Source organism: Harpia harpyja, chromosome 5 (assembly GCF_026419915.1).
Source record: "Harpia harpyja isolate bHarHar1 chromosome 5, bHarHar1 primary haplotype, whole genome shotgun sequence".
NCBI classification, from domain to species: Eukaryota; Metazoa; Chordata; class Aves; order Accipitriformes; family Accipitridae; genus Harpia; species Harpia harpyja.
In genome coordinates, this window is record NC_068944.1 from 34848689 (window position 1) to 34866871 (window position 18183).

The 18183-nt window shown below is 35.9% G+C and overlaps 1 protein-coding gene across 5 annotated transcripts in view; it reads right to left on the minus strand.

Annotated features, from left to right (window-relative positions):
• Positions 1-2450: 2450 nt before the first annotated feature.
• PCMTD1 (protein-L-isoaspartate (D-aspartate) O-methyltransferase domain containing 1) overlaps positions 2451-18183 on the minus strand; it is a 45817-nt gene continuing 30084 nt past the window's right edge. For 3 of the 5 annotated variants that reach the window (XM_052788606.1, XM_052788607.1, XM_052788608.1), the window contains 4 exons: positions 11135-11306; positions 10575-10595; positions 9423-9546; positions 2451-5120 (listed from right to left, as the gene is read on the minus strand). In XM_052788606.1, coding sequence (XP_052644566.1) covers positions 4750-5120; positions 9423-9546; positions 10575-10595; positions 11135-11306 — 688 coding nt within the window. In that variant the 3' untranslated portion in view covers positions 2451-4749. The remainder of the gene's footprint in view (positions 5121-9422; positions 9547-10574; positions 10596-11134; positions 11307-18183) is intronic. The other 2 variants (XM_052788609.1, XM_052788610.1) reach the window with 1 other exon arrangement.

Genomic DNA, 18183 nt, shown 5'->3' on the forward strand with positions numbered 1-18183 from the left:
ACGAAGTGCACGTATGACAATTTTAATTGTATTACTGTGATTATTACTGTCATTTTCTTTCCTCTATATAAAAGTACTGTAAGTGCACTATTGTTTTCTAAAATATTTAGGTCTAGATTAACCATGATTCTTAGACTCTTCAGATCTCAGCGAAAGAGAGAACATGTGTGTCTGTGTCCCTGCCCCCCTGCCTAAAACAATGAGTTTTGAGTGTTAACACCTTCCGAAGAAAAAAAAACCACCGACCCCCTTCTAGGAAGTACAGATTAGTGAGCCTCCAGATCTTGACTAGGAATCAGGTGAAAGCTTCAGTATAAAAATGGCCATTTCATTCATGGTGGTTTGTATCAGAAGATGGAAACAGTCTCTATCTTGGACATACAGGTTGTCATACAGACTTGTAATCAGGATCTGCATTTACCAACACCATTTCAGAAGCAAGAGTCCAAAGTAAGGCTCCTGAACTAGTTAGTTTCCTTACTTAAATAGCCCAATTTTCAGAGATGTGACATGAATAGAAGCCACTAGGCTTCAAAATGAAAGTAAACAGAAACCTGATCAAACTGAACATCCTGGTGCAGGAACTCAAAAGGATGCCTGAGAGAAGACTCCAAAGTGTATATCCACAAAACCCCCTGTAGATCTATGTCAGGACAAAGACTACCAAAATGGCAAGGAAATGCTGATAAAAAGACAAAACAGCATTTAGCATGTACTGATAAACTTTTGCCCCGTTTTCTCTTCTTCCAGCCTACAATCATTATGGCTGCTTGTGAATGCATGAAGGAAGAGGCAGAGAAAACAATTCAGTGCTTTCTGTAGCGCTTTCGCTTCTCTCCAGCACAAAAGTATTTTGCAAAATATCCTGGCAAGGTATTACACAGATGCCTAGTTCACAGCAGCAGAGGATAGAGCTTTAACAGGGAGGTGTAAGTTCCCTTAGCTCCCCTGATAAACCTCTTTAAAGCATCACAGAATACAAAGGATGACAATCAGAGGACTGTAGAAAGAAAATGTTACCATCATGTTAAAAAGCACCAATGAATCAGTGTTCCATACTGGCCAGAAACACGGTGCAAGCCTGTGGATGAACAAGCCAGCTTTACTTGAACAGAGTAATTTAACAAGTTGAGACGTACGCTGTGAAGCAACAGAAGCCAAGGAAGCAGACATTTATCAAGCCAGCCATCTAGATTTTACCGAAGTTAATTTTACTAAAGGATATCAAGAAACAACTTTAAAGCCTTACTGTTCCCATTACGCTCCAATGACCTTCTCAAAACAAGTTTATGGAAAGGACCTCATACATGCTTCAAATGTCAAAATAATTAGGAGCTCATTAAGGTAGAGTTCTGTAGACACATGTAAGAATATAGCACACAACTCCTTTATCTTCTATAATTGATTAGTAAATCACACAAAGGTAGAAGCCTTCTGTTTTACTCAATTACATGAGTAGGAGACACTCTTGAGAGTTAGATTAATGAGTTAAAACAGCTTTAATCAGAACATAGCACATTTGATGACATTCCCCATTTGTTTTCAAACTGACAGGTGAAGATGCATTTAAAGTAGTTTAGAGAAAAAAAAAAAGACAGGATTTTTAAAAAAAAAAAGACAGGATTTTTTAAAAACAAAAGACAGGATTTTTTTAAAAAAAAAGAAAGAAAAAAGAAAATAGACTTAAGTTGCCAGCATCTCAACAAGCAAGAAATAGTGCTCAGCTGAACGAAGCTGTTCAGATTCATTTTAAGGAAAACCATTTCCCAAGTTTTTGGGAGGCAGCTGTTTAGCTTTTCCTGAACAACATGGGATTAAGAACTCCAGGTCTTCCGAAAAGACTGCACTGGTGTCAAGTCTTCCACCAAACCAAAGAAGATAAAAATCGCTGGAAGTTCCAATTCATCACATGCTTCCTTACAGTGACCACAATTACAGTATTGCTGGTCAGCCTAGCCTTACCCAACTTGCATTTCTCCTCTAACTGGTAACAATATACTGCTGCACCAAGAGGGAGTTTCCACAGGAAGTGTGACTCACTCCCTTGCTGTTCTTACCTCAAAGTTTTCCTTATTTATTTGGACCCAGATAGCTGCTCTGTTGAGGGTGAAAACAATCTCAATATTTAGGAAAAAAACCCAACATGAAACTGTTCTTGAGTATATAGCTTAAGTATAGCTTCTGGGCAGTCCAGAAGAAACTAACTCTCCACATGAGTACTTCAACAGTAGTGCTGGGCCCAAAACAGCTTTCCTGTGTCATGAATAGCATCTCATCTTCCAACCTTTGCAAAAATTCAAAATTTAGCAAGAAGGTGTATTACTCTATTTCTGAAATTCAAGAATAGCCTTTATTAAGAAGTTACTGACCTAACTATGAACAAACTAGTATCTGAATTTCCAAATAACTGAAAATACTTGCATAGAAACACAGAAATTCAAACAAGCAGAAAACACAAAAAAACATTTTATTGCAACAATGTCCCCATCATCAACTGAGATGGCAAAAATTAAGTTTTAATTAATTTTGCATTTCTACCTTTTTATTTAGGTAAATATAAATTCAAGAGTGTAAAATAAATCCACATATAAAACACAGAAGAAACATTCTCTTTCAGTGACTCCAAAAAAACCTTACATACTGAAGAATCATGACAAGTCATCCGCTGTCCATTTTTTCCAAGTATACAGGTGTGAAAGAATGCAGAAATTTATTCTCCAAAAGCATCCTGTATAAAGTCCTTGAAGAATTTAAGTAATATTTAGTAATCTCATACTCTTGAGCTTATGGATGTAGATTCCAAGAAAAGGAGAGACAAAAAACATCTCAAACTTCAGATTATTTAAACCCCATCTAAAATAATCAATTTAAAACAAGATTATGTTCAATTCTTACAGCTGAAGCATCACAATTACTTTATTAGTATCATTATTTTGGAAAACTATTTATTAGTTTTTCCTGCTTTTAAAATAAAGTCAAAATATTTATTTCAAATAGTTTTGTTTACTTATACTGTAAATATATTGCGGAAAGTAACTCCACATGCTGGTACAACAGGCCTTCATGAATTTCCACTTAAAATATTACTATGATGTACCTTAAAAAACAGGGACTACAGCATGAAATGCACCATAAAGAGTCAGCGTCATGGCATTATGTATTGTCTTCCTCCTCAGATGCAGCAAAATGCTTATGTATTTTGAAGTCAATATTGGACTGTTAGACCATATGAATATTGGCTGGTTATAAATACTTGGACTAGGAACATTTACTGTTTTAGAAAGATGTGATTATTTTGGTTTATTATTATCACACAAAAAAACTCTTACCAGTATTATAAAATGTATTGTGCAGGATATTTCAAGAGGAATGTTTTTCATTGGGTCCAACAGGCATACATTTCCAATGATTGTGGCTTTTAATGCATATCATACCAAGTTCTTAATAAACAGTGTTTTCCCTCATGGTTATATTACAACAGAATGAAGAAATTATGATGGCAAAAGCAAACAAAGTTAAAAATGAGAACTGCAAATAACTTCACAACTAGAAGAGGAAAAATCGTAGAAGGATGTAAATCAGCACTATTGTGGGTCCCCACAGTTGTACTGCTACTCTTAGGTTTCCAAAAGATGCATATGACTTTATATTTTTGTGCTAAGAGCCATGCTCAGAAACAAAATATAGGCCAGCACAAGTCTACCTTCTTGGAGATGCATGTTAAGTATAAAATTCACTTACTAAAGTGCATTTGCTGAACAAATTCTAACTTCTACTATTATAGCTATCCCAATAAGCAATACAAACTAAACTTTGTTGAAATTCTACCTCTACTTAAAAGCAGTAAATATAGATGACTGAAATCTAAATTACAATTTTGTATTACCAAACATTTTGACTCAATGCTGTGAGCTGTAGAAATAACAAAAGGTACTGTCCTAAACTTCCCACAAACGAGGAAGTGCTTCTAGTTAGAAATACTGAAAGTGTAGAATGGAGTTAAATATAAGCAGAGCTGAAGTAAGCATTGCTTTGCTTCTTATTCAATATGATGTTTCTTTAAGGCTCTGAGAGAAGCTGTTACTTTTCTCAAGATCTTTTGGCAAAAGATATAGATGCAGAAGTAGCAGGGTCATCTGACATTTCAGAACTTGTATTTTCATATTTCATTAAAGCCAGCTCATTCAGTGTCTGTATACGTTTATTGCACTTGTGTTGTTGGAATACATCTATACCAACATAGTAATAATGATTGCAACAAAGCCATAGTAAAATAAACTTTAAAAGGGTCTGATTCTGACATTAGAGGATAAGCGTCTGCATGTTTAAAATGTTTCCCTAATAATAATAAATACAGACAAATTGCTCATCAAGTCAGATGCACATGTTTAACAATTATTTAGCATATATAAAACTTCACTCATCCTTTTATCAATACAAATCTGTTAGGGATCAAAAAAGACTTACCATGCAAAATATTGATTAGTGCTGCATAATGGAATATATATTTCTATCAGTGTTAAAACAGCATTTTGAAAATTTAAAGAAAAATAGATTTTTAAAAAGGGATTCTACTGTTGAATGCAAATCTTCCTTGTAGCAAAGACAAGATAGAGACATGTTACGATTTATCGCTGTACTTCAGTCTCGATGAAAGACTAATAATAATCTGTCCACCTACTTTTTAATAAATGCTACATTTTCAAGAATAAAGGAACTATCAGTAGGCATTACTTCTACTTAAACAAGTTATTTCTCTCTGTAATAGGTCAAGTATGCTTTTAAAGATTCAGGTAATGGTAGACTCATAATCTTCTCTCTCAACAGATTTCGAGGAGGCTCTTCTGGCTTCAAGGCCTCACTGTGATCTTTATCCTCTTCCTCTTTGTTGTCATCTTCCATTCTTTCATCTTCTTCACTATCTAGAGGCTGAGGAATGAGCTGATTACCAACAAACACATAGGTGTTAATCCTGCGTCTACGACATCTCCTGCGTTTTCGTTTTGGAGGAGCCTTCTGAGCAATACCCTTGGCTTTCATCTCCTCATTTATGAAGTTTCTAAGGGTGCGTCTGATATATATTCGAGCTAGGTCCTGGAGATTCCTAACAGCACATGGAGCTAAAATGAAAGAAAAGTAAGTTATACTAAGTGAAATTTCTCTCTAGCAAAAAAATTAGCTGCAAGGCAGTAAGACTAATGTTCAAGAACAATTGAAATTTTAGTACATGATACAATATGCAAATGAAACAAGGGTAGATAGCCACCTTGACAAACCCTGTGGCACAGTCCAAGAAATTAAGAGGTCTTTTGACAGTTGTGCAAGAAAGTAGAAGCGTGAACAGATTATTAAAGTAAATTTAAGAAAGCACACAACAAATATGTCACCTTTTAGCACCTGGCAAGTCTTGGGACCTACTGCTGGCACTGTTTTAAGATCCTGCTGCTGGGAAACAATTTCTACCCCTATGTCACATTTGTTTAGGCAAGTGCCTTTCTTCTGCCTCTCTCTTCCATTCACTATGCTTTTCCCTACTTCCTACTGAATCCAACCGATGAGGGAGGACCACATCAACTTCACAGCTGACCAACCAGGTAAGTCACCTGTATTTTTGCAGCAGAAAAGGAATCAGAATTACTGAAGTCCTGAAGAAAAAGCAGCAAGTAACAAAAAGCCAAAAGGCACATATTTTCCAATGACAGACAGGGAGGTGATGACTAAGTATTGCTGGGCTGGTGGATGCCTGCCCAGATGAGCTACTGCTGGCTAATTCCAAGGAAAACAAAAACAAAAAAGCACGCCAATGAAAACCACAGCCTGTTCAACCCTTCAGCATTTTTCTTCCTATACAAAGTAGCATAAAATTAGCGGGGACTATGGCAAGGAAGTTAGTGAAGAAATAATTTTGATAATTACACTTCCAATATTGCATTCAGCTTAAAAAACACTCAGTGTACTTTAAACAAAATCTATTGTTTCATATGCTGACTTCAATTGCATGCTAGTTACTCATATCTGAGACAGAAAGTATGTTTATGACTGGCAATACTGATTTCAGCTAATGCCAACAAAAATAGAAAAAAGAACAAGCCTCATTTGTTTAATATAAAACCAAGTCAAAGTTTAAGAACCCTATTTAACTATCCAAAACACATTTGTAAGATCACGCTAAACAAGCCATGATTGCAGACTGTATGCCAATCATAGTAAATGCAAGCACAAGGTAGGTATATAAAGTTGAAGTAATGGAGTAGCAGGCATTTGTCCTGTATACAGAACTGTGTAAGAGAGACTTCATAAAATCAGAAGAAAAAAAAAAAATTATTTCCTTCAAAAGAGGGTGGAAGAAAATTTTGAAACAGCGTCCTGAAAAAGGTGTAAAAGCAGTAAACTCTTAGCTTTCTTATCCTGTAAGATAATATAAACTAACCATATCATTTTTAGTGCTAGTTATGATTGATTATATTCTATTTGATTTTGAAGAGGACAGCATCTAAAAGTTTTAAAGACAAAGTAAGCTCCTCACAGTCACATCCCAGATAATAAGCTGTAATTGGTAACTACCAACAATTCATACTACATGAAGTCAAGGCCTGAAGCTCCCGCACTTCTGTTCAGAAATCCCAGACACACACATAGCTAGCATAAAGAAAATGAGCTTTTAGAAAGCTTCAGACTTGCTGTATTTAAAACAACAACAACAACAACAAAAATGCTGTGAGGTAGGAAGGATAGTTAGGAAGTCTTACAGTAACACAGTCAGAAAGCTTTCCTATGCAGGTAATATAAAATCTGTTTGAATACAGACCTACTCAGGAGGACACCTAGGGAAGACTTCAAATAACAGAAGTAGCCTTAAGTTCTACTGATATTCATGGATTTAAGCCAAGTGGGCCAAGAAATACAACTAACTTTTGTTTTAATGAGTGATCTTCTCAAACTTGCTTAATGTTTAAAAATTGTATCTGAGGGTAACCAACTTAAAAATATAGTAAAATTTAACTGAATCTAAGAAGTTTCATCTTTTCTCCTTCATTATGATTAAATAAAAAAAGAAAATTAGACTTCAATAAAATCTATCATTGTGACTTACCAGTGATGTATGTACTGGGTTCACGATCACAGTTGTTAGTTCATACAGTACACTGTGGGTCAATACAAGTTTACTTCCCATACTAAGTTAAGCATGAAGCTATGCAACCGTGTTAACATCCTGCTCAAATGTAAAACTTTGTTGAGATGCAGAATTTACTTTACCAATACTAGTGGTGCTTGACCTTTATCACATAGCTTACAGTCTACCCAAAGACAGGGTTCATCCTTGCTTGCAACATGCCACACAGGTGTAACCACTCTGGTGTTGAATAAGCAATCTTAAATCATTTACACATAACATGAGAATCTGGATGTGGTTTACTGCCACTCTGTCTTAGTTTCTCTCCTAACAGCATTAATCAAACTATTCACATTATGGATTTTTTTTTTTTTTTAAAATGGAAGGAACAGGATGCAATTTTTGCATGTTTAATGTCCACTTCCTTCCAAATGTCTAGCAGCAGTGAACTGTGTCCTAACCAGTAACTAAGTTGGTAAAATGATCCTTTTAGCAACACCACTGTAGTTTTCTATGAGAAAAAGATTCTACTTTGAGAATGACTGGCTGAAAGGTATTTTACTAATACCTACGTACATGAGAGTTATAACTATAGTCTATATATAACATTACGTATGTGTCAGAAGGTATTCAAGGGTTTTCCAAAGTATGGCATAGACTCCATGTTTACTTAGTAGTGCCATCTGCAATTTCTGGCTGAAGTTTACAGAAGGATAATGTTTACTAGACTAATCTGAACTTTTTTTTAAGCTTCACGATAAAACTAGACCAGCCTGAGCGGTGGAAAGAAGCCTATTTTACTGATTTCATTTTGCAGTGCAACTTCAAGCCCCTAATGTTGTTTTGCGGGGTTTTTTTTCCCCTTTTAAATAGTGCCAACTTAGTAGCACATTTGCATGTTATTTTCCTCTTCTCACTAAAAAGTCATTTTGAAATTATTTTAAGCTACTTAGAGGAAACACCTTTATTGTACTACAGTTCAGTTCTGAGCGCTACTGTCTGCACTATCTTCATTCTGAAAATTCAGGAATGGTGATAGAGAACACTTGAAAATCCTCTTCTATCTTCTAGGGAATTAGATGCATAGAATCATAGTAAGACCAGAAAGTTTGACAAGCCACTACTGTATTTCACTGTTAGTCATGATACAGACTATCTATTATGGACTACACCTAAAGCAAAGAACAGAGGGAAAAAAAAAAAAATCTTGTATTAACAAGTTAATTTCAGGAAATAACTTCTCAGGTCTCAAAAAGCAAGTGTTAAAACAACCAAAATTAATTATTTCTGAGGAAGAACTGATTATACATAAAGGAAAGAATCTTCTGTACTTTAAACAAAATCCGTAAAGGTAACTGTATTAAGGAACTATCCTTGGCAAGCTCACACACACTCTCAACAGCCTCTCTACTACTCAGTAGTTACAGGCAATGCAACCTGATAGGACATCCTGGACTCCTGAAGGGTTTATACCCATTTCACAGTTAAAAAAATGTGCACGGAGGCAAGAAAAACGCGAAGAGGACAGGGGGATTAGTTCCCTTTGGTTGTATGTTAACAGAACAAAACAGGAGAGAAAATATCTTCTAGGCTCTTTGTTAGGTTTATTTAAGTTCCCACAGGCTACTGAAGCTCTGTGTATTACTCTAGTCCTAGCCCTGTCTACTCTGACAGAAAATTTCAACGCTACACCTTTCTCTGCCACTTTTTTCCCCTTCCCCTTATCATGCTATCTTATCATCTTGCCAACAGATGTACTTTCAGAGACTTTCTAAATACCTTTACTAACCTAATTCAAAGCATTGCAGCTAGAAAGCCAACCCCAAAGACTAATAAAAGACAGCTAAGCATGACTCTATCAGTTGCAGACAGACACAAGCACATTCAGCTATTAATATCCTACCGTACCACAGCGGCAGTTTAGACCTGTTCCGTCCATTTCAGGGGGAAGAGAAGAAATATTTTTCTCTGGGAGACCATGAGAAAGTTAGCACTCCTGACAGACCTAATACTAGCTTGCTATTTTATCTATACCTCCCTAGAAATAGAGAAGCTGAACCTGAAAAGAAGTCTGGAAAAATAAGATGGAAACACTGTATCACTTTAATTCAGGATACTAATTATTTAGTAACAAAGAACAGGTGCCAGGAGCACAAAAACATACCAGTGAGCTACTGCTTTGCTAACTGTATGTTCCTGTTCTATCACATTATGTCTGTATAGCATAGTCTCCCCACTTCCAGAACACCACCAGCAGGCACTATAACAACCCATCAAGCCAAAGGGAGCAAGCACAAATGACACTTACGCAGTCCCACAGTGTCATGTTTGCCGTTGTCATTTCTGTTTGGTTGCACTAGTGGAGCAAATGAAACAGCAAGGATATTTTTACTTTCCCACGTGTTTTGTCCTGTTCTCAAGATTTGTGTTAGCTGCATAAAAACAAAATAAATCAGTGGTTACAGTTTTGTCATACTCAATACTATTCAGAATGGTGTTCAAACACACTGCTGTTTTGATTTGCTTCAAAATTAATTTATAAAGGCTGTTTTATGAACAGAAAGGACTTTCATATTCCTTGGACCTTCAAATTACTTGCTCACTGGAGTACCAAATAAGGCTCTTTGGCAATGGGAAGAGATGCAGCTGGAAAATTAAGGCCTGAGTTAAGTTTTGCTTTTTCTGATTTTTCCAAAAGATCACAGAGTACCTTAAATTGGAAGCAACCTCTGGAGTCCTACCTCCTGCTTGAACAAGACCAACTTCAAAGTTAAATCAGGCTACTCATAAGCTTTTCCGATGAAGTTCAAAAAGATTTCCTAGGACTGAGATTCCCCAACCTGTCTAGGCAACCTGCTGTAGTGTTCAACCACTCCCATTATGAAAAATTGTTTTCCCTATATGCAGATAGAATGCCCCCTTGCTGCCATTCATAACATTCTTCTTCCAGTTTGCTGTGCACCTCTGAGGAGAACTGGACTCCTGTCTACTAGGTAAATTATCTACCCCTTTAAGAAGCCAAGCCAGGAATTAAATGTTCCCTTAGCTGTTTCTCTGCAGGCTAGGTTAACTCAGATCTTTCAGCTGCTCCTTGTATTTTACATGCTCTAGCCCCCTAACCATTTGTATATAAGGTAGAAATATTCACAGTTTTAATTTAGCTTTCAAATTGTGACTGCTTTTAAGTTGGATTCCATCAATTTCAACTGACAGTATCTTAGTCCAATAAATTCTGAAAAAAAAAAAATCTATGGAACTGAATCATGCAGGCTATGTTTAAATCACTTCGGTATTTTGAGGAAGCAAATACATAATGCGGTAATTCTTTTTGGAAGAAAAAGTAACTAGCGTGTTTATCAACAAGCATTTCAGTAATTGTATTCAGGATGACATCAACTTAAGACACATAATCTGTCCTTCTCAATTTCCCTATTAGTATAACAGGGAGAATAATACTTACCTTTGTAAAGCCTTTTGAGATCTAAGGATGAAAAGTGACAGAAGTGCGAAGTATTATTAAAATAATACACCCGTCTGAAAAATGTTTGATCTGCTGGGAAAAAGTAATATTTTTTCCTTCAGTTTTTTTCCTCCCCTTACAATGTCCCACTAATCACAGCTATTTTATATTTCTCTGAAATAAATTCTCTTGGTTTAGAGGGTGGTTTCTTTGTTTTGAAGTACTGACTGAAAACATCTGTGTGGCAGGGAGATTTCAAAGCATTTCTGGGACTAGTATAATACACCGAAAATACTATGAATGGAGTTCTAGTTTCACTGAAGACACAGTTTTGCAACACACTTTGTTGGAAGCAGGATATTGATGCTTTCCTACAAGTTTTTTCCCTTAAAGTTCAAGACTTCATTAAAAAGACTAGTATCTGCTTAACTGCAACAATACACTGAATCAAGATATCGTTAGTTGAACATTAACTTAGTCAAATACACATTTAAAAGCATTCCTTAAATAATGTATTTCTCATACTAAAAGATAAAAAGGGGAAATTGTCACTAAGTCACCTGATCTTCTATAGGCATTACTAAAATGCCTCCAACTTTCAATAAAATTTTCATGTAGTTTTCATGGTCTTTCTGGACTCCAGCTCCACAGTAAATCCGGTCATATTGATGACTGTCTGAAGCTATTTCCAAACAATTACCAACCACAAAAGCAGGTTCACAGAACTCAAATCTAAGGGGAAGAAAAAAAAACAGAGGGGACACATTTCAAATTATGATTTTTAAAAGACAGTCCAGATAAAGACAGAAAAAATATTTTTCATATCTTCCCTCATGTAATGAAGATTAGCATACATACTTTAAAAGTCTGTATTAAGGCAATACCACTTTGAAAATAATCTGGGGTTTTTTGCCACATCAGGGACCACCAAAGAAAAACTCTTAAACAGCTATAATTATGTATTATGCAAAACAGAAAAGGCCTCAAAGCATCACCAGACTTCCTAACTGCAAGCAAATGGATTTGTCTAAAGAAACCTTACAAGCCATACAGTAAAAGTGCCTTTAAAATAGTATATTATCAACAATGTGCAATATCCAGTCTTTTGAAATCAGACATTCATTTCCTAATAGCTCCCCTCCATTTTTTTTAAAAACTAGGCTTTTAAAGGACTTGTTTTCCTCCACCTCCCAATTTTCCACCTGGAGCCCAATTCACTTTTTCCCAAAAAAGGAATTTAATGGAAAAGTCTGTTATTTTTTGACCACACACAAAGCAAGAAAAAAAAAAAAAAAAAGGATTAATTATCTCAGAAGCATCTGTTCTAATTTTCATCAGCAAATGGAAGTTACACAACTGCTTTTAAGTGGACCTAAGTTTATAACAGAAGTTGCAATGACTCTAAGTACTCTTTGTTGCTGCATAATACAGCAAAGTAAAGATGGACAGGATAGACCTTTATTGCCAAAGCTACATATATTCTCCATTACACTGGTATTTTGTGACATTTTTCAAATCTCTGCAGCACCTTATTGCTTCAGCTGTTCACACCATAATAAAAGTAATTTACCTTTTTGTAAAAAAATTCCTTCAGTGAATAACTTTACGTTTTCCCTAAGCACTTTAAAATTAAGAAGAGAGGCTACAAAGGAGCTCATAGAAAGGATTTATGGTTTTCTTAGAAAAAAATATTAAGTAAAACCTAACACCTTGTTGTTGCATGAAATAGTTCATAAACTTCATCTGGCAGTATTAAAATCCAATGCATCTCAAACCTCATCCAGAAAGAATGAATTTTTCTAAAAACTTATTCAAATAATGTAGCCATTTTATGAACTTTACAGCTGACTGTCATTGGAAGAGTATTTTTTTTTAACTTGGCTAGCAGGGGCAAATCCCAGTACACCACCTTACAACATTCAAATCTACATTTCTTCAGTTACAGTGAAGCTTGGCAGCTTTCACTGCTTAGGGATGCTGCCTATAAGTCTTGGCTGACTTTCCTATCTACAGCACTGCCATTAACGAATCAGAATTCTATTAAACAAGTTTTTGCTTGAAGTGTATTTTTTCCCCAAGATGTGACGGTTGATCTTGAAAATAATGCAGTGCTTCCTTCTTTGACTAGTCACAAACAGACCACAGAATCCTTTACCAACTACTGCACAGCTGTCCCACATGCTCTATGTGGCCAACCGTCGGTAATGTTGTTTCCTCATCCAAATCCAGAGGAAAAACTGAAAGCTACAACAACACTGGTATATTAAAAAGAAAACAGGGAGAGGGAAGGGGAGTGGGGAATGACTGCCTTGTTGCACACAACTGGGCAGCTAGTCCAGCCTGAACTGAAATAATTTCAGATCAACACAGAAAGATCTAGAAATACATTAGGCAAGGTTAAATGCTGGGAAGAAAATGAAACCCAAGGCACTGATCAATTTGCTGAAGAAGCGATCTCATTTCATAAGCACTTGGACTATCATGTATTTTTCTACATTCAGTGAAGGTCAATCAGGCAGTTCATGCTGTAGTTTTAATTTCAGGCTGCCTACAGTTTAAGTAAAGATCACATCATCAATTTAATTTGAAAGTTTGAGCAAAATACCTCTGTGGGCTTCAAAAGTACAAGAGGAAGGAACGGGGGGGGACAGTGATAGAGAGAATATGGTACTTTTCTAAAATGTAGTTTTAAATCTTGAGACAGTCCCTGGTTAGTTTTAGAAAAATGTAGACAGCCTGCCTGCCTAACATGGCAACTTTCACAACTTCTTCTCACCTTCTCAGAATGCTTCTCTAAAAGCTGGCAAGCTTATTACCAGATACTCCTGAACTGCTTCCTCTACTAGAAGCCACCCTAAAGCTCATAAAGCCACTGGTCATACCCTCTTAAAATAAGCAGGAACATCAAACTCTCCAAGGAATCAAAAATACAAGACAAAAGAAAAACCCAGAAAACATTCTCCAGATACAAAACACTCCATACATGAGCTGTAGATGAAAATCCACAGTGGTCTTTACAAATATAGTAAAAGCTGAAGAGAATTTCTCATTTAGCTCCACAGCTTGCAACCAGAAGGGCACAAAGTGCAAATGAAGGCACAGAAGCAACCTCCTATTACACCTGTAAGAATGACATGGGTTAAGCACTAGAGACCAACTCTGCCTATAGGCACTTTAAAATTGGGTGGACTTAGCACAGTTTTCTAGAGACATGAGGCCTACAACCAAACCAGCCAGTTTAGTCCATTTACTTTAAAAAATACCTTCTTCCCCCACATAGCTTCAGCTAGTTTCAACCCAATTTGTGAACAGCTGGGGTTTCCTGAAAGACTAATTTCCCACAGCAAACCTAAACACTGTACAGACTAGAGTACATGTAATTCCTGAAGACATCTCTTTAGTCCATGTCAGATGAAAAACAAGGGGGTCTACTCAGCTCACCTGGCTGTGCAATGTTAACACCCATCTGGCCTGCACTGGTATGCTAGCTGCCCACTCGAACATAGGCAGTTCAGGAATTGCCGTAAGTAGCTTCCTGTTACCCAGAAAGCTAACAGTAGGTAGAAGGAATGGGAGGAAAAGGTTATAAACTGTCTCTGGTCATAGCAACATGGGAATTCAAAAGCCAACCCTCTTCATTCGTGCCTCCCACAGAACCAACTGCTTCATTTGTTATGGTATGAGCCGTGACAAAACACCAGAAACAAAGGCATAGAGAGTTCATACTCAGCAGAGCACTATGGACTCTTCAAACCTAGGTAAGTTGTACAAAGTTGAACTGTACTCCTCCACACTCCCATGTGAAGTAAACCCCACCAGTGATGCAACAAGACTTTCGCCACTCCCTGAATCTTCAGCTGATTCAATTTTCACAAAAAGATACACATGCCTCTGAATCAGAAAGAGCTGACAAATGAATGTACCATTTTCTTGTCTTTATCTAATCCACTAATTTGTGATGACCTTCCAACAGAGACTAAAGTAAAATTCTCAGAGTTTGTTCTACTAACTACAAATAATTTTCAAAATAAGCAAAGTCAAGTTCAGTTTTACTCAAGTATAAAAGACTCTATCATTCAATCAGGAAATGACCTAAAACATAAATATAAAGGTTCTGCAAATACAAGGGAGCAAGCAATTTTAAGAATACCTACCAACAGCATCACAGCCTGTTAGTCTCACAGTATGAAAGTAGTATCAACCACATTGTTTTACAGTGGAACTCGACCTAATCACATTCTTTTAGTCCTAATTGCCACTATACCCAACGAGTTGATTTTATTCCTATTGCCTTTGGGATATCAAAAAAGATCAGATAATCAATTTCCTTCTGCATTACACTGAGTTATCCTTTATTAGACTAATGACACTGCTGAAAATAAATGGTGCACTGCTTTAACATGCAATATTGACAATCACATAAACTACCTATCAAGATGAGGTAATATTTCACTCAGATTGGTTTGGTTTTTTTTTTTGTTACTGAGTTGAAATAGAACTAAGAAATGCCAAGTGTTCTTTACCATTTGTTCACCTCTACTAGATGGCCACAGTGGCCTTACAGAGCATTATATAGGTAACATGAAAAAACCTCTTATTTCATACATCAGATGCCAAAAAAAAGGCAAAAATTAAGTGCTGGAACAATGTGGAGAAGTTTTAATCACATTAGGTTCTTCAGTTGAATCTGGTATCTTAATTACAAGAGAACCAACAGCCAACAGAACAGAAATTAAGAGTTCCCATTATAGATAACATTGCAACAGAAAAATTCTATTTAAACAAGCACTTTCCATAGGATAAATTTAAGCACACACAGATCATGTTCAGCAATAGCCCAAGATAATCAAGCAGCTTTAAGCACATAAAACACCTGTTGACCTGATTCTGCCCTTCCATCTTTTGCATTTTTGTAATCTACCCCTCAAGGATGGGCGTTTCAAGTTCATCCTCAATGTAGCCACAGTACTTTTCTTCCAGCTAAATGTAAAAAAAATTCTGTAGAACTTAAAAGTGCATTTCTGTCTTTGCTGCAGCAACTGAAGAAAATTATCAAGTAGTAGATTGTTACTGCCCATGTTAAGTTTCTCCATGTATCAACACAATGAAGTATTACTATTGTAATAAAATGAACATCCATTTAAAAAAACATTTATAGCGAAGAGCTAAGATTAAAATTTGTTGCTTTGTATCCATATCCACCAATCCAGTATTTGTGTGATAGAGATATTAATAAAAAAAGTAAGAGAGCATAGTACAATAACCTACTCTAATAGCAGGGTTTTTTGGTTTTGGGGCTGTTTTTTGTGTTTTCTTTGTTTGTTTGTTTTGTTTTTGTTTTTTACAAGGGGATTCATTGGTTGGTCCTACCATAACACCCACCCACAGAACCTACCCTTTAATTACATCCAACTCTGAAGATGTACAGGATGCTTCTTGGGCTAAGCTCTTCTATCTATACAACCTTCACGAATGCAGGATATTATGCTGATGTCTCTTGAAAATGAAACTAAGTGCAAGTAGGCATGAATTGTCTTTTTGTTGTTGTTGGTTTTTTAAGTGGTATACGTAATTCTTTAAAAAGGAAGAAATTCCATAAAATTGGGGGGAAAAAAAAAAACCAAGTAATTTGAAGGAAAAACAACTTTCAACATCCACAGGCTTGTGTTTGAAGGAAACAGTAAATCATGTTACAAGATGCTTAAAAAAAGTAATACTGAGGAGCCGCTTAAACTACTTACACCTGACTTTTGCTAAGAGAAAAACTGATTAGTTCTTAAAACCAGCATCAGTCCAGCTACATTCTACACCTCTCAACTACTACATTCATACCATGATATCATCTAATGGTACACTTCTGCCTATCCCTATATTTACTCATCACACTCACATCTCAGCTTGCTGTTCACAGCCCTTACCGAAAGAAAACCCATTTCAGTATGAATTTAGTAAACTGTTTTCCCATCCACGCTCATTTCTTTTAGTCAGTAAACTCAAACCCTCCAAAAAGTCTGAAATCTCATTAAGTACCATCAAGCTGCTCCAAGTAACTCCCCTCTAATAGGAAATCTATTTAAATTTAGGGCACAAAGGACTACTCTTCAACTTTAATGATGTATAAGAAAATGTTGGCAAGTTGTTAGCACTTGCCGTTTGAGTTACAGTGACACTACACTGGAACAAAAAATTCAAAAGCATTGCAAGGCACATTTCACACAAGTCTTCTTGGGAAAAAACCCAGGTTTTAATACATATTCCAGAACAGAATAGTAAATCCAGCGTAAGAACTCATGAAATTAGCTTTATATCAAACTTCCCTTAAACCGTCAAATACATTAATAACCAGACATTGATCTCCATCTGCAAAACGTGCTGAAAACATACGATAAAACATTAAACTATTTTTGCTACTCTGACAAGGAAATAACACTTACTTTTGTCCTATACTAACATACTGCTGACCATATTTTCAGCACAAGGACTCCTCAGGATGGGGGAAGAAGGGAATAAAAAAAAAAAAAAAATCAGTTCTGGCAGATTGGTTTAGAAGTTTCTTACTCTTTTCACCAACAAAAAAATGGCCTATCTTTTTAAAACACAGCTACAGCAGCTGAAAAGTAAGTGTTTCCTGTGGTTATTTTAAGACACAGACTGAAAAGCTACACATAATTTAATCTAGGAAGTTCTGGCTCCTTTGTCCATTTGCATTAAAAAGACAATACTCTCAGAGCTTCTATGTCAAACAAGAATTTCATAGATCAGCAACCTTACTCCAAGTACTCCTAGAACCTGTTTAAACGCTAATGCATTCACTAAAGGAAACCTTGAAGAAGCTCTCAGATCGTTTAGTTAATTTTTCAAGTTTTAAACTGACATAAAACTTATCTTCTTTGAAAACCACAGATGAAGGTGAATACTCACATGGTTTTATGTGATATAAGATGCCACAAGAACATGCAACAGAATAATGAAATACTTTCCAATTTCTATGCCTCATCAGCCTTTTTCATTTTACTTGACTGCAAAAGTGCCTTAGAATTAGTATCAGGTTTAAAGTTACTTCTTGTATATTCCAGGAGAAGGTTTTCCCATTTGTTTCTCAATAAATACTTCCCACATCATATCCTGTCAGTGATGTCTGCTTAAGATTACATCACTACCTAAGAAACTTAAAACCTGCATCAGTTAATATGGGAAAACAATCTTTAAAGGTGTTAATTCTTTTCCTATTAAGTGGGACAATAGCACGGCAAAATACCAAGTTCTTTCCACCTTTTTTTGTATTTTTTTCTTCATTGCTCATTCGATCTTATTTAAGCATTTTTTTCAAGCTCTTTGAACTAGTCTTTGGTTCATGTATAAATGCATATTCATGGTTTGCTACCATGTCTTGTTGAAAGTTACACACATCTTACCTATTAGTATTATTTGTGAGACCTTCTGCATGTAAACTACAAATATTAGAATGAACAGAAATAAAAATATTAAATCTTTGAAAACAAAATCTACAATGACAACTTTTAACTCCCTTGCATCCAACTACAATAATAGTAATTTTAATCAGCATTAGAGTAATAGACAAAAGTGATGCTGGTAAAATTTCTATTTG